General features: G+C 37.8%; 1 protein-coding gene across 1 annotated transcript; it reads left to right on the forward strand.

Annotated features, from left to right (window-relative positions):
- The first annotated feature begins 7,123 nt into the window (after positions 1-7,123).
- LOC148124286 (vomeronasal type-2 receptor 26-like) lies at positions 7,124-10,942 on the forward strand. The gene is made up of 3 exons (XM_087915893.1): positions 7,124-7,341; positions 8,837-8,963; positions 9,863-10,942. Exons 2-3 carry the CDS (start codon positions 8,945-8,947, stop codon positions 10,771-10,773), a joined length of 930 nt encoding a protein of 309 aa, XP_087772019.1. The 5' UTR covers positions 7,124-7,341; positions 8,837-8,944; the 3' UTR covers positions 10,774-10,942.
- The last annotated feature ends 12,377 nt before the right edge of the window (positions 10,943-23,319 follow it).

Below are 23,319 nucleotides of genomic sequence, written 5' to 3' on the forward strand. Positions count from 1 at the left end.
AAGCTATTGCTTCTATGCTTCTCTCTCCGGCTTCACTTGCCACCTGGCACAATGAATTTCGCCTCGGTATTAACGCTGCTGCTGCAGCCGGACTACCAGCAGGAGTTACTCTTGATCATCTCTTATGCCAAGGTACGGTGCAAAACCCTGCACAAGAGATCACTATGGGAGCGGGGGGGTATCCAATTATGAGGGAAGCTGCGCTAAATGCCTTCAAGCGGCTCCCTAACACCTCTCAACCTACTCATTCCTTTACTTCTATCCTTCAAGGGCCCTCTGAACCCTATACCTCCTTTATTGATCGTCTCACAGATGCCATTAGCAGGCAAGTGGATAATATTGCAGCTCAGAGCGAACTGGTCATGCATTTAGCTGTTGCTAATGCTAATGTGGACTGTCAGAAAATTCTTAAGCCCCTTCAAGCCTTGCCAACTCAAAATCTTGCAGATTATATTCGCGCGTGCCAGGAAGTAGGCACGGAATCTCACCGCACTGCGGCTTTAGCTTCAGTTCTTTCTTCTACTCTTGCTTTGTCCACCTCTCGCCTGAAGGGAAATTGTTATAATTGTGGGAAGCCTGGCCATTTTTGTTCACAGTGTCGTGCTCCGGGTGGCGGCAGCGCCCCTCGTGGGCACGGCCAGCCCCCCGGTTCTAAACCAAAAACTGTGTGCCTGCGCTGTCGCAATGGTTTCCATTGGGCCAGCCAGTGTCGCACCAATCCCCGCCCGGCTCAGCAACAGCCGGAAAACTAGTTTCGGGGCCAACAGCTAGCCCCACTCCAAAGGCTGTACCTACTTCCTTGCCAGTTCTTCTATCCGAATCTATTGTCTATGAGGATCCTGGATCTGTTGTCACCCTTCCTCTGACAGTAGCATTTTCTGTCCCTTCACAGCACCCTTTGCTGATTATTCCTAACTCCACCCTGACTATTGAAGGAGTGGTGGCAGCCCCATTCCTCTATGATGATCAGTCTTTAGCGAATCTTTCCCCGGCCTGCATAGGGGACCACCCCTTCTCAATGGCCAAGGGTTCTATTGTTGCCACCCTTATCATTCTTCCTCCCCCTTCTGATTTGTTAGCTTTGGATCGCCCAATGGAAGGAAATAAGCCTATGATGACCATCCAATTAAATGGTCGTCTCTTTACAGGGTTGGTTGATACAGGCGCAGACGTTTCTGTCATCCGTACCTCTGAGTGGCCCCCTACCTGGCCAACCAAAGAATCCCCCTCTGTCCGGGGAGTCGGCGGTATTCAAACAGCAAAGGTCAGTTCTAAGTGGCTTTCTGCCACTTCTGCTGGTGTCTCCACTACTGCTTACATTCAACCTGTCATCCTTCCTCTTCACGTTAATCTGTGGGGACGGGACCTTCTCTCTCAATTTCATGCCACGCTAACCATTCCTTAGCCAATGGCATTCCTGTCATACAACTCTTCAGACCTCAGCCCAAAAAGCAGAATTAGCAGCCGTCATCTTAGCCTTGGAAAAATTTCCTCACATCCCAATCAATCTTATCTCTGACAGCTTGTATGTCACTCAAGTAGCATTTCACATATATGGCTCTTATCTTTCCCCCTCCGTGGAGACTTCCCTTTTAGCACCTCCTGGGTTACCTCTCTGAGGGAAATGTCAGAGCTGATACTGCTTGCCAACAGGTTTTTGCTGCTCAAACACAACCTGCCCCCTTAATGGCAGGAGAAAGCCATGCTTATTTTCATCAAAATAAAAAGGCTCTGGTCAAACAATTTGGCATTACCATGGCTGAAGCAATTGCCATCATCCAACAATGCCCCACATGCAGTCTCAAGCGAAAGCTATCCTCAAGGGGTTAACCCCAGGGGACTTCAGGCATGTGATACATGGCAAATGGATGTTACTCAATACCCTCCTTTTGCCCCATGGAAATATCTTCATGTTACTATAGATACTTATTCAGGATTCATATCGGCCACGCCCCAAAGGCGAAAAGCAAAACAGGTAATCAACCACTGTATTGAACCTTTTCAGTGTTGGGATGTCCAAAAATACTAAAAACGGATAATGGACCTGCCTACACAAGCTCTGCTTTTTCAGAGTTTTGCCATCATTGGTCCATTAACCACAAATTTGGAATTCCTTTCAATAGCCAAGGGCAAGCTATTGTAGAAAGGGCAAACCAACCGCTTAAACAAGCCCTTGATCAGTACACGGGGTCAAAGGGATTAGCCCCCAACCTCCCAACACTGCAAAATCTGTTAAATGTCTGTTTGTATACTCTTAATTTCCTTAACCTCACTGGAAACCCTCCTCGTCTGCTGTGTCTCGTGATTTCACTAAACCCTCTCTCTCCACTGCAAGACCACTTGTCTATTACAGGCAACTCCCAGATCCAGCTTGGAAGGGTCCTGCTGAACTTATCACCTGGGGGCGAGGCTACGCTGCAATTCAGTTACCTGAAAAAGTTCTCTGGATTCCTGGTGCTGTGTGCGCCCTTGCCACACCTCCCCACCTGATCAGCCACAACCCAACGCAGACCCTCTGGATCTCCACTGGCTGAAGCTCCATGATGAATAACTGCTTCCTCTTCTTCACTGCATTATTTTCTTCCTTTTTCCTACAAACATTGCCTGCAAACCCCTCAATCCACACCAGCCAGTGAAACAAACTTGGACAATATATGATGCCTACGATCGTGTCTTATTTTCCATCAGCAACACCACTCACCCATACACCTGGTGGCCTACCCTCAAAGCTGACATCGGACAGATATTGGTAGGCCTCACCGCCCTTCACCAAGCACGACCAGAGACACCCACACCTTCTCCGGGATTAGTCCATCGCTATCGATTTTATATTTGCCCTGGACATAAGCAGACTCGTGAGAACATTCGCGTTTGCGGAGGCCCGCAGACGCCTTCTGTGCAGCTTGGTCATGTCTCTCCACCGGTTCTATCTCCTGGTCACCACCCGATCAAAGGCGATTATATCTTTGCCTTCCAAAATGACTCTTGGCATCAAGCTGATTGCCCCTCAGGGGCATATGGACTCCATGTAATCCCATGTATATTCTGTTTTCAGCGGGAGGAAAAGGCTGACTACACGGTGGGAGGTGGGTCTTACCTGGGAATCGGATTTATGCTGATGGGTGCGACTATGGCAATACTTTTACCATAAAACTCATCATTGAGCGGCCTGCTATCCAAGTAGGTCCCAATAGAAACATATCCCAGGTAGAATATCGTCCAGGCCATACAGTTCCCCAACCTTTGCTACGGTTAATAAATTCTAGTTACCTCCTCCTCAATGCCAGCAACCCTGCAATTACCAATGATTGTTGGCTGTGTCTTAATGCAGCCCCCCCTTACTATGAGGCCGTTGGTAGCACCACCAATTTCACTGCCCAAAAATCATCTTCATCTTGTCGTTGGTCACAAGGTACTCAAACCATTGGTAACATTATAGGGACGGGATATTGCCTGGGAAATGTACCTAACACCACAAGTCATCATTGTAACCAGACTTACTTATGGCTCAATGGTATTTCTAGGGCACTTTGGAGTACTGGTGGGAATTTCAATACTGTTTTTCAGAACTTGTATTTTGTTCCGGACAACAATTCACGGTGGGCCTGTGACACTGGTCTCACCGCTTGTGCTCACAGCCCCACCATCACTCAAAGGAATGGTTACTGTGTTCTCGTTTCGATAGTCCCCAAAATAACTTACCACTCTGGCCAAACCTTTCTGCAGGATAACACCAATTTTGTTCGTCCTAAGACAGAGGTAGTCACCACCCTTACCCTTGCTGTATTACTAGGACTAGGAGCTACAGGTGCTGCTACGGGAATTGCCGGTCTAGCAGTTAGTAATAATCAATACCAAACTTTGCGTGCTGATATAGACAAAGATCTCGAACTTCTCGAACAGTCTATTTCTCACCTTAAAACATCTCTTACATCCTTATCAGAAGTTGTTTTGCAGAATAGAAGGGGCCTTGATCTGTTGTTTTTAAAAGAAGGAGGGCTATGTGTAACATTAAAAGAAGAATGTTGTTTCTATGCTGATCATACCGGCTTAGTACAAGATTCATTAGATAAATTAAAAGAGCGATTGGAATTACGCACAAAAGAAAGGGAAGCAGGTAACACTTGGTATCATAATATGTTTAATTTCTCCCCATGGCTCACAACACTTCTTTCCTCAATTGCTGGACCATTAATATTGCTCCTATTGCTGTGTGCCATGGGCCCTTGTGTATTTGGGAAAATAATGCAATTCCTCAAAAAACGACTGGCTATTATTGATACTGAGATTACCAACATAAACATGCTTGTAAGAATAAGGTCTGAGATCAACACTCCAGCAGAAAAAAGGTCTCTATTGGCATTCACTTTGGACTCGGAGGAGAACGAAGATGAATACCCAGAAAAAGGAGACGGCCCTCGCATTCTGATATGCTGGCAGGACTTAGACTCAGAAGAGGACTGGATCCTGCAGCATAAAGAATAGAGGTGTATCAAAATAATAAAAAACAGAGGAGATGTTGCGATATCATGACACATCAGTAGGAAGTCACGTACACAGACAACCCAATACACATACAATACATATAGGGCGACACTATAGGAACAGCAACGTGTAAAACCTGAGTCACTAAGGATTAGCCATATATGGCAATGTTTCCTGTTCCTGTATAAAAACCTGAGTCAGCTATAGCATAAGGATTAGCCATATATGGCAGTGTTTCCTGTTCCTGTCTAACCTCATGTGTCACCTAACCCCCCCTGCTTGCTGCACAATAAAAGAGAGGTGCGTAGTACTATCTGTGCTTCCTCTCACCAAAGAAACCTTTATTATCGCTGTCATCTTTGCCATCAAGAGGAGCCCACCCAGACAGTCTGCCTGGGTGCAGGTCGTCAGCTGATTCATCCTGGTACTGGGACCCGCAACTCATCAAAACATTAATTGGGAGTTTTTGAAAAAAAACTTTAGAAAGTCCAAATTTATGAAAAAATTGCAGTCAATGCTGTTTGAAAGCCAAAGGTCTTAAGAATACATCCTATTTCCTGAAGTATCTGTGGAAATTTGTCATAGGCAATATTAAGTGTTTAGAAAAATATATAAGAGAAAATATGAAATAGAAAAAATGAAACCATTTATAATAGTTTGTCTTTTTACTAAACTTATGAGAAGATTCATTTTGATTTTGTCTGTCCTCCTCCCACGTTTTTTCCCCAAGATCTTATATGGGACTTCTCCAACAATAAATGACAAAACCAAAGAAGATTATTTTCACCAGATGTTTCCCAATGTGATCCACCACTATTTGGGGATTGTTGAGTTACTACTGCATTTGAAATGGACCTGGATTGGTGTGATTGCTGATAATGATGACAGTGGAGATTTTTTGGTACAGCATATCCTTCCCTTATATTCTCAGAAGGGTGTCTGTGTGGACTTCTTAGAAACAATTCCCAGTATAACTTTTTCCAGTAACGTTGCTGAAAATGGAATGGCATGGTTTGCAACTTCACGCATTGTCATAGGAAGTACTGTCAATACTGTTATTATACAAGGTGAAATAGAAACTGTTAGTGTCCTAAGAATATTTTTCCAATTCTTGAAATTTTATGATGTAAAAATTGAAAGCCGAGTGTTGATTATGACTGCCCAGATGGATTTTGCTTCTTCTAGAATTCAAAGAGATTGGGACATACATTTTTTCCATGGAGCATTCTCATTTGCTGTTCATGCAAATTACCCTCAGGGATTCCAGAAATTTCTGAACAAAAGAAACCCCCTTTCAGAAAATAAAGATGGCTTTATCAGAATCTTCTGGCAAGATGCATTTAATTGTGATTTCCCAAATTCCATTCTAAAAAAGAGAGAGGTGCAGATTTGCACTGGAGAGGAAAAACTGGAAAGTCTACCTGTGACCCTGTTTGACACAAAGCTGTCTGGTCACAGCTATAGCATCTACAATGCGGTTTACATTATGGCACATGCTTTGTGTGCGATGACTTCTTCCACGTCAAAAGAAAGAGCAAAGATGAAAAACATGAGACAAGTAAAAGCCTGGCAGGTATCTTCCAAAGCAAGGTTGAGCAAAAACAGAATAATAAAGTTGGAATGATCTTGGAGGTTTTCTAGTCTACCACCCTGCTCTAGCAGGAAGGAGATAGTGTAGATAGTTAAATATGGGAAGAAAAGATATAGGGACAAAAAGTTTCCCAGAAGCATCAGGAAAGAAATATAAAAGAAGAAAAATGTAATGTTTATCATAATACTTTTAAATATTTTGTTTGTTAACCTATTATAACCATTCTCTATCAATATATTATTAGTTTTGAATTGTAAAGTTTCCATTGTCAAAACTGGATGAAAAACAGCTCATTTTGGTTACATGGTATAAACCCTAAAGAAGAGGGAAAGACAGCACACTTCTACTGCTGCACCATAGAGAGTATCTTAACTTACTGCACCTCTGTATGGTTTGCCAATTGCACAGTGGCAGATAGGAAAGCCCTCCAGAGGGTTAACGTCATTGCCAAGAAAATCATTGGTTGCCCTCTTCCCTCTTTGGAAGATCTTAGCTCCTGCTACCTTCAAAAAGTTCAAAACATTCTCAAAGATACATCTCATCCTGAGCAACCTTTTTTTGAACTATTACCATCTGGCAGATGGTACAGAATAATAAAAACAAGCACAAACAGGCTGAAAAACAGCTTTCATCCCAGGGCAGTAGCTCTTTTGAATTCTACTGCATAGTGCAATGTTGGTGCAGAGTTGGGGGTTTTCAGTTCAATGTGAGGCATGTGAAAGATGTGTGTTTGTATTTATTTTCATGCTTTTGATATGCACTGAAGATAGTGTTCGATTTCATTGTAGGAGGTGCAATGACAATAAAATAAACTAAACCAGAACAGTTTCTAGTCCATTAAAAGTAATTAGTCTTCCAAATATATCTACAAAACATTTCAGTTGGTGTCACTACTCTGCCTAGGTAACTGACTTCAATGATTTCTCCTTCTCTTTTTCCATTCTTCAGTTGGTTTTCTCCCCCCACATTATTCATCTTAGTTTTAAAGTGTGTTAGGATTATTATGAAGGTTCTCCCAGAATAATTCTCTTTCTCCAATTTAGCTCCACAAATTTATAAGAAGTACATCCTTTATAAACAGTGCTGGAGAAAATATCTCCTTTGATGACAAAGGGCATATAATCGCTGGCTTTGATATTTTCAACTGGGTCACCTATGCAAATAACACATTTACAAAAGTCAAAGTTGGATGGCTAGAACCTAACTCTTTCTCTTCACTCAACATTCATGAAAACTCCATTGTATGGCCTATAAGGTTTAACCAGGTACATATTTTGCACAGATTTGGGAAAGGTTTAAACTACATACTGACATTTTCTTCTATTAAAGCAGTATAGACTTATTCCGGTATTGTATTTATATTGTGAATTGGGATATGCTCCATTGTTCAGTATGCAAATAAAGGATATTATGACACCTTCTGAATAAGTTCAGAAGAAGATGCTGCTTTTGTCTCTCTCCTGAAAATTGGCCAACATTCTAAAGGACCCAACTGCATAGACTAGAAAATTTAAGCAGATATTTGCCCTATTTTGCATAGATAGTTTAATTTACATACCAAATACAGTTCATTCTTGACTTATTATTGAGTCTGGAATTTTGGTAGTAAATCCTTGTATTCCTAAGAAAAGGCACCATACAAAAAGATTTGATTTAATGACATTTTACAATGGAAGTAAAGCATGTTGATGAAATATTAAAGCAAGTCATGTGGTTGTCAAGCAAATACAAAACATCCAACAGGCATATTTTATTAGAAATCTACATGAAACTTTAGAAACTAGCAGATAAAAACTACCAAAATTTTGGTCATGTGACCATAGGATGCTGCAACTGGCTGTAGGAGGGCCAAAAATAAATCTGTTACTGTAGAGGGGGGCAGATGTAATAACTTTGAGCCCAGTCATAAGCAGGGGTGCTATTCTATCAGTTCAGACTGATTTAGGGAAACTGGTAGTTCTGGTCTGCATTTGGCTCCACCCACCCCTGTCCTTTTTCTGTGTTTATTTTCTTGTTTTTGAGCACAGCTGATCATCAGCTGTTTTACTCACCAGGGCTGCAGCAGAAGGACTTTTCTAAATACTGGGTGCATGCATAAAATGCATACTCACTGAACTGGTTGGGCACACTTGGGTCATAAGTAGCTTTTTAAAAGTCCATCATAAGTTAAAATTGTCATTAAGTGACTGGTTTTAGGTCAAAGACTTCCTGTAATCCTGGCAATGACCTACTGTTTCTACTATAACTTCAATAGCCCTATTCAGAAATGGAAGTCATCTTTTGATTGAAATTGCTCTAGGGTGTGATATGTTATTACAAGGCTTATTGAGAACTGGAATAGCTAAGTAAAAACTCCAAGATTTAGGCTAGGTTGGTAAAAAAGCATCCTGGAGGACAATAGTAAAATACTTCCATTCTATTGTCAAGGAGCTGAGCTTGTTATTAAGAAGAATGTGGCTATAGCCTTTGATAAGTGACAACATATGGTTTAATCGAACCCAATCTCCTGTCTGTTTCATACAACTCATTGCTTAGTAAATATCTTACATTACATTCAAGATGTACAAAACCCTGTAAATGCTTGCCATGATATCTAAGCATTATATTGACAGTCATCAACATAGTCATCTGAAAATGTATCATTCTGGGATTCTCCTCAGGTAATGCATACAGAATATCTGTGTCTGAGTAAAGCCAATGTCCCTGAGCATACCAAAACTACCAAATTGACATTTCTTTTTTTTAATCCCCTTTATTCAGAAAAGACCACATTCCCTGTGTAATGACCACTGTCACCCTGGTTCTAGTAAGGCCAAAATAGAAGGAAAGCCATTTTGCTGCTATAAGTGTTATAAATGTCCAGAAGGGATGATTACAAATCAGAAAGGTAAGGTTTCTTCTTCAGTTTATAAAAATTAACCTTTCCATGAAAACCTGTGCAGAATAAATTCAGTATTTATGTACCACTGTATACTTTATGTGCTGTCAGAGATAATTCTAGGATACTGGGATGAGTAAAAAAAAAAGGAAGATATTTTATCTTCCCCCTAATTACCTTCCCAGGAAAAACGAACCTTAATATCTCAGCCTTAAGACATCTAGCCAATTATTGTTGATAAAACCAGACAAATTCTAAGAGGAAGGCATAGACTCTCCAAACTAAAGCAAGTAAAACAGTAGGCCTAGAAAGATTCTATATTTATGAAATAATGTCTACTTGTTCTCTGAAAACCAGCATCAGCTATATATTTCTGCCCAAATTTTCTCATTAGAGGCCGGATGTTCTTCTCCATCAAATGAAAAACTCTTCTGCTCTATCCAATCACATGTATTGCCATAAATATGCATCTCCTCTATTTACAGATTAGCCAGGCTAACTAAAGTTCTGTAACTAAATAATGAAATTGTGCTCTGATATACACTTTTAAGTGAACTCTTAGGACTTAGCACTTACTGAACATATCACTTTATAGTGCCCCCTCTAAGCAGTTTACAAAATCAGCATATTGCTCCCAGCAATGTGGGTTCTCATTTTACCAACCTCTAAAGGATTGAAGGCTGAGTCAATCTTGAGCCAGTAGGAATTGAAGTCCTGGAAGTTGGCAGAATTAGCTGAAATACTACATTCTAACCACTGTGCCAGCATTTAAGGAATCTTCAAACTGAATAACCTTCAATCCCCCAGAATCTACTTTTCTGTTATTTTGAAAATGATAATATAATATCTTCTATATTGTAATAATAAGAATGTGTTAATTCATCTTTTCATCATTCATTTCTACACAGATATGGATGATTGTTTGTCATGCCCAGAAGGACAGTATCCAAACAACAACCATGACTCGTGTCTTCCAAAACATACAGTTTACTTGTCTTATGAAGACACATTAGGTATCAGTTTGGCCATTACAGCAATTGTCTTTGCTTGCATTGCCACTGTGGTGCTTGGGATCTTCATCAAATACCAGGACACTCCCATAGTCAAGGCCAACAATCGGAATATCACCTACCTTCTTCTCATCTCCCTTGTGCTCTCATTCCTTTGCAGTTTATTATTCATTGGAAAACCTGAACAAGTAACCTGTTTAATGCGACAAACTGCTTTTGGGATTGTCTTCTCAGTAGCCATTTCTTGTATATTGGCCAAAACCATCATTGTGATTTTAGTTTTCATGGCTTCAGTACCAGGATCCAAGATGAGGCAATGGCTCGGGAAACCATTAGATAATTACATTGTTTTTTCTTGTTCCCTCATTCAAATCACTATTTGTGCTATATGGCTTGTAACCTCACCCCCATACCCAGATGCTGATATGAACTTAGTGGCAGATGAAATCATCCTGGGATGTAATGAAGGCTTTACTGTCATGTTTTACTGTGTCTTGCTGTACCTGCTTTTCCTTGCCATTGTTGGTTTCTGTGTGGCTTTCCAAGCACGGCATTTACCAGACAGTTTTAATGAGACCAAGTTTATCTTCTTCAGCCTGTTATGTTTTTGCAGTGTCTGGTTATCCTTTATTCCAACATATCTGAGTACCAAGGGGAAATATATGGTGGCTGTGGAGATCTTTTCTATATTATTTTCCAGTGCAGGTTTACTGGGCTGCATCTTTCTCCCCAAATGCTTTGTTATTCTATTAAGGCCTGATCTGAATACTAAAAAACAGTTAATGAGAGGCAAGAAAGAAGGAATATAATTCATCATATATTCACTGAAGATTATTCAGAAACTTAGAACTAGTGCATAATGAAGCCATCGTAACCCATGGGGATCCTCTTATTATTCTGAGTACTTTAGCAACATATCTGTTGCTAATGTTGTTGAAATTTTTCTCCAGTGCATAAGTTCTCAGTGTACACACAAGCAACAAGTGATGGTCATAATCATAAATTACCAAAATCATAAATATAACACTCAGTGATAGTCATAGGATACTAAACAGTCAATATAAATCATGAGATACAGCAAGTTATAGTCATAAGAATCTAAGGAAATACATAATAGGACAGATGAGAAAGATAATAAGTAACATAGCCATAGGAAATGATGAGCTTGTGGGGCACTGAATTATTCCCATGTAAAGTTATCAATGCAACTTGTTCCATCTCTACCTAGCTGACCCAAATCAGCAGTGCCCAATGAGTGGCATTGAACCTGCCATGCCCACCCAGCCACACCTACCTAGTCACAGCAACCCAGCTGTGACCACCCAGCTCTGCCTACCCAGACACGCCCATCTGGCCCCTGTGAGCCATTATAATCTTACATGCAAATGGCCCTTTGAGGAGAACCATAATGCTGATGTAGCCCTGAATGAAATTGAGCTTGACACCCCTGTCCTATAGCATCATCTTGAGGGAAGAAGTTGAAACAGTTTATGTCCAGGATGTAAGCGGTCTGTAGATAGTTTCATAGCCTTCTTTCTGGCTTGTGCATTGTACAGATAGTCAGTGGAAAGCAGGCTGATTGTAATTATTTTTTCTGCAGTTCTAATTGTCTATTGAAATATGTATCCGTCTTGTTTGGTTGCTGTGCCAAATCAGACAGTTATAGAGGTACAAATGACAGATTCAATAATTCCTTTCTAGAAGTGTATCAGCAGGTCCTTGGGCAGTCTGAGCTTTCTGAATTGGTGCAGGAAGAACACTCTTCATTGTGCTTTTTTAATGACGGTTTTGATGTTAGGTGTCTATTTTAAATCCTGAGATAAAACCTAGAAAATTGAAGGTCTCCTCTGTGTTGAATCTGTGTTATCCAGTAGTGTAAGAGGTGGTAGAATAACTGGGCATCTCCTAAAATCTGCTATCATCTCTACAGCTTTGAGTGTGTTCAGTTCAAGATTGTTTGACTACACCATAAGGTTTTAAAGATATTTTTAAGATCATATTCCTTCCATTCCCACACATAGCATTTGGACCCATCTCCCTGGTGGTGGCTCTTCAATCTCTTGGGCTTGCTATAGTTTAATTAAACCAAAAGGAACTTTTTTGAAAAATAAATATAATTGGTGCAATTGGAAAATTTCCATTTGTTTTACAATTTTCTACAATGGTACATCCATTATATGGGGATAGGGAAAGGTATGAGATGGTAAATAGAAACATAATTGTAGGACATAATTGTGTTTTCTTCCATTATCATACGTTTTCTCTTTCATATTTTTTTTTGGATACTGTACACTTTGAATAGACACTGTATGTGTGTGTGTGGAGGGGGTTGAGTGCATACATGTGTGCACGCACACGCACACACACACACATACAGACACACACAAACATGCAGCAAGAGACAGTTGCATACATACAAAAATCAACAGAGTTGGGGATGTCCTAAATGTGGGAGTAACCTCATTACAGAGGGCAGGCAGTGCTATAGATAATTCTTTCAAAGAAATAGATTGGGAAGATGCCAGCTGGTGTATTATCAAGGTCAAATGTTGAGCTCTGAAACATTTTAACAATACAAAGAATTCAAAATCGGTAATATTTCCTGTCTCACTGTAATTATGAAATAACCACAATTAATACTGTACATAACTTCCTGATTCATTAACATTCCCTTAGGACAGGAGAATAAGTGAAAAGTCAAATGTACTAATATTTCATGTTTCATTCATATGAATAATGATCTCATGTTTCTGTTTGTGAAGGATGAGAAAAGGAGAACTACACTATTAGGATTATTGGCAGTTGATTCTATATGATTCTGGCTTTCAATCAGCTGAGTGATGCCATATGAATTAGCAGTATTAAAAACAAATCAATAAAGGGTCAAACTATTTGGAAAAAAACAAGAAGACTCTCAGTTAAAGTCATGTTATATTTAACACTGATGACAGTCCTAGTAGTTGTACTTTATGGCCAGAGAAAGATTCCTCTAGCTAAGTGTCCTATTAAGGCACCTCTACCTATTGTCCACAAGTATTACCAGCCTGGAGATTTTATCATCGCTAGAATTACCTCTCAAGTCTACATTTTCTCAAGTTCAATAACTTTCCAGAAGCCACCTTCTGATGAAACTTTTGATGACCTTTTGTAAGTACCTTGGCCTGAAAAATCAAATATATCTTCTATGTGGTCAGATTATTTTTATGCTATTGGAACTATTTTTAGTTCCATGTAGAGGTTTCATCTAAAGCTTCAACTTAGACATGAAAATAAGAGAATATGTCATTTTAGCATGTAAAAATTCTCATGTGTTTATTTTTATTGCAGATTGCAAATTGTAAAGATATAATAGAAGCTTTCTGTAGTCCTCTTTTATCATGAACATCAGGCAAATCACCTACTATATAAATATTATCATCTATATTGAAAGACTGAAAAATACTAAAATGACAGTATTAAAGTGCGCCTTTAGGGGGAAAATATTCCCCTGGGGAGGGGGAATGTTCATTCTATCTATCTATCTATCTATATCTATCTATCTAACTATCTGTCTATCTGTCTGAATATCTATCTATCTATCTATCTATCTATCTATCTATCTATCTATCTATCTATCTATCTATCTATGCCTTTCTTTCTTTTTCTTTTTTGTAAATTTTATTTGTGTTTTCACAAAGAGAAAAAAGTACAAATAAAACATCTTTTTTGAAAGCAGCATAGTCCCGGGTTACATTTCTTCGTACAGACACAAATTCAGGGTCATGTTCATTTTTATATTCTATTCCATATCTTATTACTATTTTACATTTTCTGCATAGCTTCTCCTCTTTTAATTTTCTCAATTTTATTTTAATTATCTCATCTCAATTCAAATCATGCTATTTAGATTTTTTTTCTGTCCTGTTTCAATTATCTATTATCTTTTTTAATTAAATGAAATTTCTCCTGTAGTTACTGATTGGAGTATAACGCCTTTATATCTTTTCCCTAAAGTTGTAACATTCAATATAAAACATAACTTCCATTCAGATTCTGCTTGGTACTTTCTTAAAGTACACACTGTATCCTTAAAAAAAGAAAAAAAATTATAAATATATATAATTAAAACAACATTCCATTCCAATTCAATTGTATCGTTAATATTAATATTCATTAAAGTCTTAATATCTTTAACATTACTTTTCAATAAAATATCATACATCTATGGGAAGAATTATAAGCTTTCCTTAGTTAATTCCCCCCTTCACATTATATTTTATAAAACATTAACTAATTAAAATGTTCCCGTTCCTTCCTATTTCAATTTTCTCATTTATTTTATTTTATTTTATTTCACTTATTTTATTCACAAACATTTCACTAAATTACACTAACTATTTTATCCCTCATTTTAATCATACATTGTTTCCAATTTTCTAAAATTATTTCTATTACTAATATAACAATACAATCTTATGTACTTTTACAGAATCTCTTTTTCAGTTAGATTTTCACCCATTATATCTAAATAGGTCCTGTTTCTCTATATCTTGCTCTGGTCCTTTGTAACTTCTTTTCCTTTCCTTCTTCCCTCTCTTCTTCTTTCTCCCCTTTTTACCCCCTTGTCTTTCTACCTCTATTTCTCTCTTCTGTATTCCCCTTTTCTGTTGCTTTCCAGTATTATACTTATTTTTTGAATTATCTTTCTTAAGTCTTAAATTCTCCATTCTCTTTCCCCCCTTTCCTTTTTCTTCTCCACATAGAATATTAATTAAATGTTAATTTTCAGAATATTATAAAATTGTTCTTCATTTTTATTTGAAACATATGTAGAAGCTAATATGACTGTCTTGTCTGTTCTTCTTTTCACATTTTTAAGACTAATATCTCCCTGTTCCCTTTCAATGAATCCATTTTTTTAAGGTGATCTGGTATAAATTACTATTTCATCTTTTACTCTGTGCAGTAGTTATAAATTAATTCTCCAATTTCCATTGCTGTAACAGAATTCTCTCTCTCTCTCTCTCTCTCTCTCTCTCTCTCTCTCTCTCTCTCTCTCTCTCTCTCTCTCTCTCTTTTCTAACTATCTATTTTTCATTCAGGTAAACAATATCTACATTTTGTCTTTTCAATTTATGGAACATATTGTTGTGTTATTATGGAGAATAACAAACATTAACATGGATTTATACCGTTAGTGTATTCCATACATATTTTAAAAATAGCATATTTCAAACTAATTCTAATAACTAATAGAGCCTTGGTGGTGTAGTAGTTAAAGTGCAGTACTGCATGCTACTTCTGCTGCAGCCAGCTGTCTGCAATTTGGCAGATTGAACCTCACCAGGCTCAAGGTTGACTCAGGCTTCCATCCTTACGAGGTCAGTAAAATGAGGACCCAAGTTGTTGGGGGCAATATGCTGACTCTGTAAACCACTTAGAGAGGGCTGTAAAGCACTATAAAGTAGTATATACGTGTAAGTGCTATTGCTAATTCCATATAATAAAGTTCCTATTTTCCAGCAGCAAATTACAATAATGGTGCTATCAATAAAGAATTATTAATAAAATATAAAGAATGTGGTAACCTGGAACTTATTGTTCATTACCTAGGATGTTTATTCAGAACTATCAGCACATATCTATCTATATCTATCTACCTATCTATCTATCTATCTATCTATCTATCATCTATCATCACCCTCTCTCTTTCAATCAATCATTATCTATATCATCTATATCCTTCTGTCTGTCTATCTATCTATCTGTCTATCTGTCTGTCTATATGTATGCATTAAATTAGAATATAATTTTCATAATAATAAACATAGATATTTCTTCACAAATATACATTGTACATATAATCATGCCTTTTAAAATGGAAAAAGAGTTGGGCAAAGCAAGTTTAACAATATTAAAATATTGTACAAAAAGATCATAAGCAGAAAAGAAAGCAAAGAAAGAAAAGGGAAAACAATGCCTTACTTTTAAATATCTGCTAATTTGCAATATATTATAATGTTTTTCACTTTTATTTGGAGCATATGTAGAAGCCAGCATGATTGTTTTATTTTATTTTTTACTTTTATATTTTTAGATTAATATATTCCTTGCTCTTTTGATAAATCCAAATCTTCCAGGGCAGATGGTTTGATATAAACTACTATTTCACTTTATTTTTTACTCTGTACAGTTGTTGTATATTTTTGCCTCAATTTCCATTGCTTTAACAGAAATGGGTGCCCTGTTATTTATATAAATGTTTCTTGGAGGCAAACAATATCTGCATTTTGTCTTTTCAATTTCTGGAACATTTTGTTTTACATTGATGGTGAATTTAATCCATTGGGGTGAATTTATGCTGTTAATGTATATCTGACATAGTATGTTTTAAACTTATTCCATACAATAAGCCTTCTATTTTCAAGGGGCAACTATCCAAATAATCGTGTCACAATAGAATTAGTGATAAGATCTAAAGAATGTGGTATTCTGGAATTTATTGCTCATAACCTAGGATGTTCACTCAGAATTACCAGCATATTCTGGCTTTGGTATTTGCTATGAAGGAAATAAATGAGAATACCCAACTCTTACCCAATGTCAGTTTGGGCTTCCACGTCTTAAATAGCTAGTTTTTGGCAAGCTGGATCTATCTTGCCTCAAAGGAACTTCTATCCACTCAGGACAAGCTCATCCCTAACTACAAATGTCATATTCAGAACAAGATTGTGGGAGTCATTGGGGGACCCAACTCTCAAGTTTGTCTTTACATGATGAACACCTTGAGTTCTTACAAGATTCCACAGGTATAAATAAGATATAAAATGATGTTTAAGGTACTTTGGTAAATGGGAGATAGAAAATAGAAATCTTATTAGTTTGTTGGGTAATATAATTTATTAACCACTGAAATGGTAGTTGGTCAATGGATGCTGAAAAAGTTGCCACACTTATTTGTACTTATAAATTAAAATACAGTTAGTCCTTGACTTATTCCTGGAATTCATGTCATAAGTTATGAAAAGTATTGGTTGAGGCACATATGTACTGTAACTGGCCAGTTTCCAGTAAGAAACATTGTAAATTGTGCCGCGTGTTTGTAGAATGTTATAATGAGATGTAAAAGTGACTTGGCTGCCCAATGCTAGAAATGCAGTCATGTGACTGTGGAGGCAGTGACACCATCAGAATACCAAAATTGAGTTGTAGATAGTTTCGGGGCTTTCAAAAATCCTGGAGCACTGGGGAACTACCAGAGGTCTGGAAAATAGCTGATGTGGTTCCCATCTTCAAAAAAGGAAAAAAAAAACAGACCCATGAAACTATAGACCAATCAGCCTAACATCATTACCTGGGAAAATACTGGAAAAGATAATAAAAAAACAGATCTGCCAACATCTAGAAACAAGTAACATAATAACTAGCAGTTAGCACAGGTTTGTTAAGAACAGATCATGCCAAACCAATTTTATTTCATTTTTCAACATAGTGACTAAATTAGCAGACCAGTAAAATGCTGTGGACATAATATATTTCAATTTCAGCAAAGCATTCGACAAAGTAGACCACAATCTACTTCTTAGTAAGCTAAAAAAAAGTGGAATAGATAGCACCCCCAATAGATGGACTCATAACTGGCTGACAAACTATACTCAACGAGTAGTCCTTAATGGGTCTAAGTCTACATGGAGAGAAGTAAGCAGTGGGGTGCCACAAGGTTCCGTCTTAGGCCTAGTACTCTTCAATATCTTCATTAACAAATTAGATGAGGGGAACTGATGCTAAGCTGGCAGAATAGCTAACACCCAAGAAGATAGGCTCAAGATCCAGATGGAGCTTGACAGACTAGAACACTGGGCCGTATCTAACAAAATGAAATTTAATGTAGAGGAAAGTAAAATCCTACACATAGGCAAGAAAAACCAAAAGTACACATATAGACTGGGTGAAACCAGGCTCAATAGCAGTAACTGTGAGAGGGATCTTGGAGTCTTAGTGGACAACCAGCTCTTGAATTGTTTTGGTTGAAGCTGAAGTATTCATTGTCAGGTACCACATTGCAATGTATGATTTTATATACTATACTTAGATCGGACCAAAGGCGGCATAGTTCTAGTTTTCTAGGTCTAGCATTTCGAGTCTGGTGGCATGACAGGGACGTCCAGAGGTGGAGAAGCCCAGCTGGGGCTTTCGAACACCTCTTCTTGCGTTTGGAGGGATCCCCAGTGGATACACGAAACCCGTAGAGCTTCGTGTCAGAATAGAGGACCCCCGGGTTGCTGTTTGGGGGTAGGCAACTCCCCAGCAACGAAGGAAGAGCCTCTGAGACCAGCGCGATTGAGCCAGCTGCCAGCTAATGGCTGCTCCAAAGTCCGGTCTGCCACTGAACTGACGAAGCAAAAAGTGACTGCCTGAAGGGTCTGAGCAGAAAAGGGCAGAAGGACTACAAAGCCATGTGAGAGATCGGTCTGATTCTCCCTGTTTCATTGTGAGTAACAGTGGGGGAAGCTGGAGACAAGCGGCTAGAAAAGCAGTTTGGAAGTGTGGATTGGAGCGTTGCCGAGGAGAGAAAAAGGTGTGGGGAATTTAAGAAGCTCGGGAGTGGATTGCCATCTCGGATCAGCGCGTGAGAAGGCTAGAAGACTAGGAGAGGATTTTAGCTGCGAAGGAGGGCAGAGCGAGAGGTAGAGAGCCAGATAACGACGCACTGACTTTTATATGCAAGATCCTTTCCTTTCAGCATTATTGCCTACAAACTGATTTTTAAAGTGATCGATCTGAGGCGGATTCCCAAAGTGATTGTGGATTGACAATTGCTGGCAGAAGGGAAGAAGAGGAGGGAAGAAGAAGGAAGAGACAGACGGAAGCCTGGCCAAGACTGTTCGCTGATCGCAGACAGCAATTAGTCAGCACTTCCTCCCCCTGCTTCCTTGGTGCACCCAGGAGGAGAGACTATAAGACTAAAACGCCAGCCCCAACTCAGACTTGTTTTTCTATGGAACTAATCCTACAGATACGTGCTTTCTGATTCCCTAAAAGTGAAAAGACCCCTTTCCTCCTGCATTCTTTCTCTCTCTCCCTTTCTCTTTGTTCTTTCCTTTTTTTCTATAATAGTTAAAAATACAAGTATAAAGGCAAACTGCTTGTTACAGTTATTAGGGTTTACAGATTAGACTCTCTTGGATATATAAAAATTTTAAGGACAGTTAATAGGGGTGTCTCAGATAAAATGGAATCTTAAATATTAATATACACTATAGGATAAAAGTATATATAGAGTGAGATATTCTAGAGTTGGTTGTATGCTTTAAACAAGTATGATTTATTAGGGGTAAAATACAATTAACTCTGGTATTTGAATTTAATATAGAGAATAATACATAATACATATTATTTGATTACATTCTATTGTATAGCATCTATTGTATAGTATTGTATAGTATCTGATAACTCTCCATTGAATTGGAATTTAATTTGCCTGAATGACAGATTGGGCTGAAGAAAGAGACCTAAAATTATCTGGTGTGTAAGCTTAGCAAATAGATTTGTAATCACACTCAAAGGGCCATTACATCGAATGGTGATCTGGGATAATATTCTTAACATTGTCCAATTGCAAAAACAAATCTTATCAGAGATGACTTCCACAACAACCACGGCCCTGAAAACAGGAAGGAAGAACAACCAGACCTTGATGACAACTCTGGCAACTGCCTCCCCAACAACGCAGAAAATTATAGAAGAGACCTTGGTAGGAGAAAAACAACCGACTGTTACTAATGCCAACCTACAAGCGACATTATTATCCCTGCAAGAATCAATGCAAGAATCAATGTCTAGAATGCAGGAGATTATGATTAGGAATCATAATGAGACCAGAGCAGATATTAGCAAACTGAAGGAAGAAATGGGTAAATTAAAAGAGGAGATGAGAGCAGATATACAGAGAGTTGAAGATAGGGTTGGGACAATGCAATTGGCCATGGAAAGAACTGAATTAAAAATAAAAGAAATAGAGAAGAGGACGGAACAAGCGGAGAGGAATCTAGAAAGGACTGAGGAAGATTTCAAAAATGTTAATAGAGAAATGGAAGATTCCTTGGTCCAACTTGAGATGGACAGAGCAGCTGCATACTTAAGGTTCCAAAACTTGGTGGAATCCAAAAATGAAGAATTAGAACAATTAATGGCAGGTTTGTTGGCTGAACTAGTTGAAAAAGAGAAAGATGACTTACTCAAGGAATTTGATGAAATCTATAGGGTGAATACCAGTTATGCAAGGCGTCACAATTGCCCAAGGGAGATCCATATCCGCTTTTCAAGAAGATGCATGAGAGACCTAATACATAGAAAGGCCAGAGATGAGAGAATATTATATAAGGGCAAAGAGATCATAATTCTCAAGCAGATACCAAGAAAAGTGAGGGCCATAAGGCAAGAATATAAATTTTTAGCCAATTACTTAAATAAAAATGAAATCTCATTTAAATGGCTAATCCCAGAAGGGATGCTAATATCGTGGAAGGGAAGAAAAATTAAAATAGACTCAATAGAACAAGCACAAAACTTCCTAGAACAGCTAACAACCACGGAGGATCAACTCACTAGGGAAAAAATCCAAAGGAATATGCAGGAAGATCGTAACCGCCACAGGAACAAAGAAGAAAGATCTGTCCAAATTCAAGGGAAAGACAACTTACAACGAGAAAGAGAAGAAACAACTCCATATCAACCACAAGAAGAGAGCCGTAGAGTTACGAGACAAAAAGCGAGGCAGACTTAAGTAAATGGACGAAGGAAGGAAAATTCTTTCCATTAATATTAACGGCCTAAATTCAAGAGCTAAAAGGAAAAGGATTCTAACCAAACTAATAAAACAAAATGTTGATATAATTTGCATACAAGAAACACACATTAGGAAAAGTGAGGAGAAATTCCTAGATTGTCCGAAACTGGGAAAATTATTTACAGCACCAACAGATAAACACAAAAAGAAAGGTATTGCAATCTATGTGAGAGATGACTTAAAAGTGGAGTTAATCTGGGCGGACCCTGTTGGAAGAACTCTGGTGGTACAAATCTCGATTAATGGCATTACACTCCTACTGGTAGTAATCTATGCCCCAAGTGATGATCAAGGTAAATTTTTTAAACATCTCCATCAAAAAATAACAGAATTTGAAAATGGTAATATTATTCTGATTGGCGATTTTAACTCTATTGCTGACTACCGGAAGGATCATAGTAATAGGAGTAAGAACAAAAAAGGAAATAGAGAATTCTCTAAGCCATGTAAGGATATGTTGAATGAAATGAATCTGGTAGATATCTGGAGAAAATTAAATCCCAAAAAAGAACAGTTTACTTATTATTCTAACCCACACAAAATTTGGACAAGAATAGATATGGCTTGGATAAACGGTGAATTAATTAATGAAATCAAAGATAGTGAAATCTTACCAAATGATTGGGCTGACCACAACCCAATTCAAATAACCTGGAGGGGTAGAAGAAAACCAAAGAAAAGATGGACTTTTAACACTCATTTAATAAAAGAAGAAGAATATACTAATAAACTGAAAGAAGAACTGAACTTCTTCTTAAAGGAAAATAATAATGATCTAACTTCGAAACAAAATATATGGGACACACTAAAGGCATTTATAAGAGGAATAACAATCTCTTACAATGCTATGAGAAATAAAAGAAAGTATGCCCAACAAAGTAACCTACAACAAGAAATTAAGGATTTAGAAACCCAATTACAAAAGAACCCCAAAAACCAAAGAATACAGAACCAGTTAATAACAACTAAACACAAACTAAATTTACTGGAACAAGAAAAATTGGAGATTAGTCTGAAAATGACTAAACAAATCTACTTTGAGCATGCAAACAAGCCAGGGAGATGGTTAGCCCACAAACTTAAGAAAACGAAAGAAAAAAGATTGATACACCAATTAATGGACGAGGGGGGGCAATATGCATGAGGAGATAGAGAAGAAAAAAGAGATCACTTTTAATTACTTTGGGAAATTATACAAAAAAGAAGAAGTCTCTGAGGATAAAATAATGAAATACCTGGAGGAAGCGAATGATAAAGCAATTGGAGAGGAAGAGATAGAATTATTAAACCAAAATATAACATGGTCTGAACTGAAGTCAGCAATAGAGAAGCAAAGTAACAATAAAGCACCAGGACCGGATGGGATACCGGTAGAACTTTACAAAATTATCATAGAACAAATTGGACCACTGATGCTGGATGTATTTAATGAGGTACTCTTAGCAGCCAAGATGCCGGACTCATGGAGGGGAGCCTTAATTTCGCTGATCCCGAAGGAGGACCTAGACCACAGACTTATTAATAATTATAGACCAATTTCGCTCCTGAATGCAGATTACAAATTATTCTCTTCTATAATAGCCAATAGATTAAACAGGTTTTAAACACTTATATCCATGAAGATCAAAACGGATTTCTCCCATTTCGACAAATTAAGAATAATTTAAGAACAGTGATAGACATTTCAGAATACTATGAAGCCCACCCGGAAAAACAATTTGCATTTATGTTCGTGGATGCTGAAAAAGCATTCGATAATTTAAATTGGCATTTTTTAATTCAAAAAATATATAATATGAATCTTGGCACCAGATTTGAAAATGTCATCACTACAATTTACCACACTCAACAGGCAAACATTCTAATAAATGGGGAACAAACTGGCCCGATAAAAATAGAAAAAGGGGTAAGACAGGGTTGCCCTCTCTCCCCTCTGCTTTTCATATTCGCCCTAGAATCTCTTCTGACGTATATTAGGCAAAATTTGAGAATTAGAGGTTTGATGATCAAATCAGAAGAATATAAAGTACAGGCTTTCGCTGATGATTTGGTTTTTTTTCTGGAGGAGCCCATAGAAAAAGGACACAACTTATTAGAAGAACTAGAACGATTTGGAGAAGTCGCAGGATTTAAAATAAACAGGGGAAAAACAAAATTAATGACTAAAAATTTAACAGGAGACCAGAATAAAGAGCTAGAGACAACAATGGGAATACAAGTGACAAAAAAATTAAATACTTAGGAATTTGGCTAACTCCACAAAGCAAATCGTTAAAAGAAAACAATTATGACAAACTTCTCCAACAATCTAAGAAAGACTTAGATTTCTGGAACAATTTACAACTTTCCTTATTGGGCAGGATTGCTTTGATTAAGATGAATATTCTGCCAAAATTTCTATATTTATTCCAGACAATTCCAATCAAACTAAATAATTTTTTTTTTATGGAACTAAACAAGATAACATTGAATTTCATTTGGCAAGGGAAAAAAGCTAGGATTAACGTAAAAGCCCTACAAGATCTGA

The sequence above is a fragment of the Pseudonaja textilis genome, chromosome Z (genome assembly GCF_049901715.1).
Source record: "Pseudonaja textilis isolate UNSWEBS1 chromosome Z, rPseTex1.2, whole genome shotgun sequence".
NCBI classification, from domain to species: Eukaryota; Metazoa; Chordata; class Lepidosauria; order Squamata; family Elapidae; genus Pseudonaja; species Pseudonaja textilis.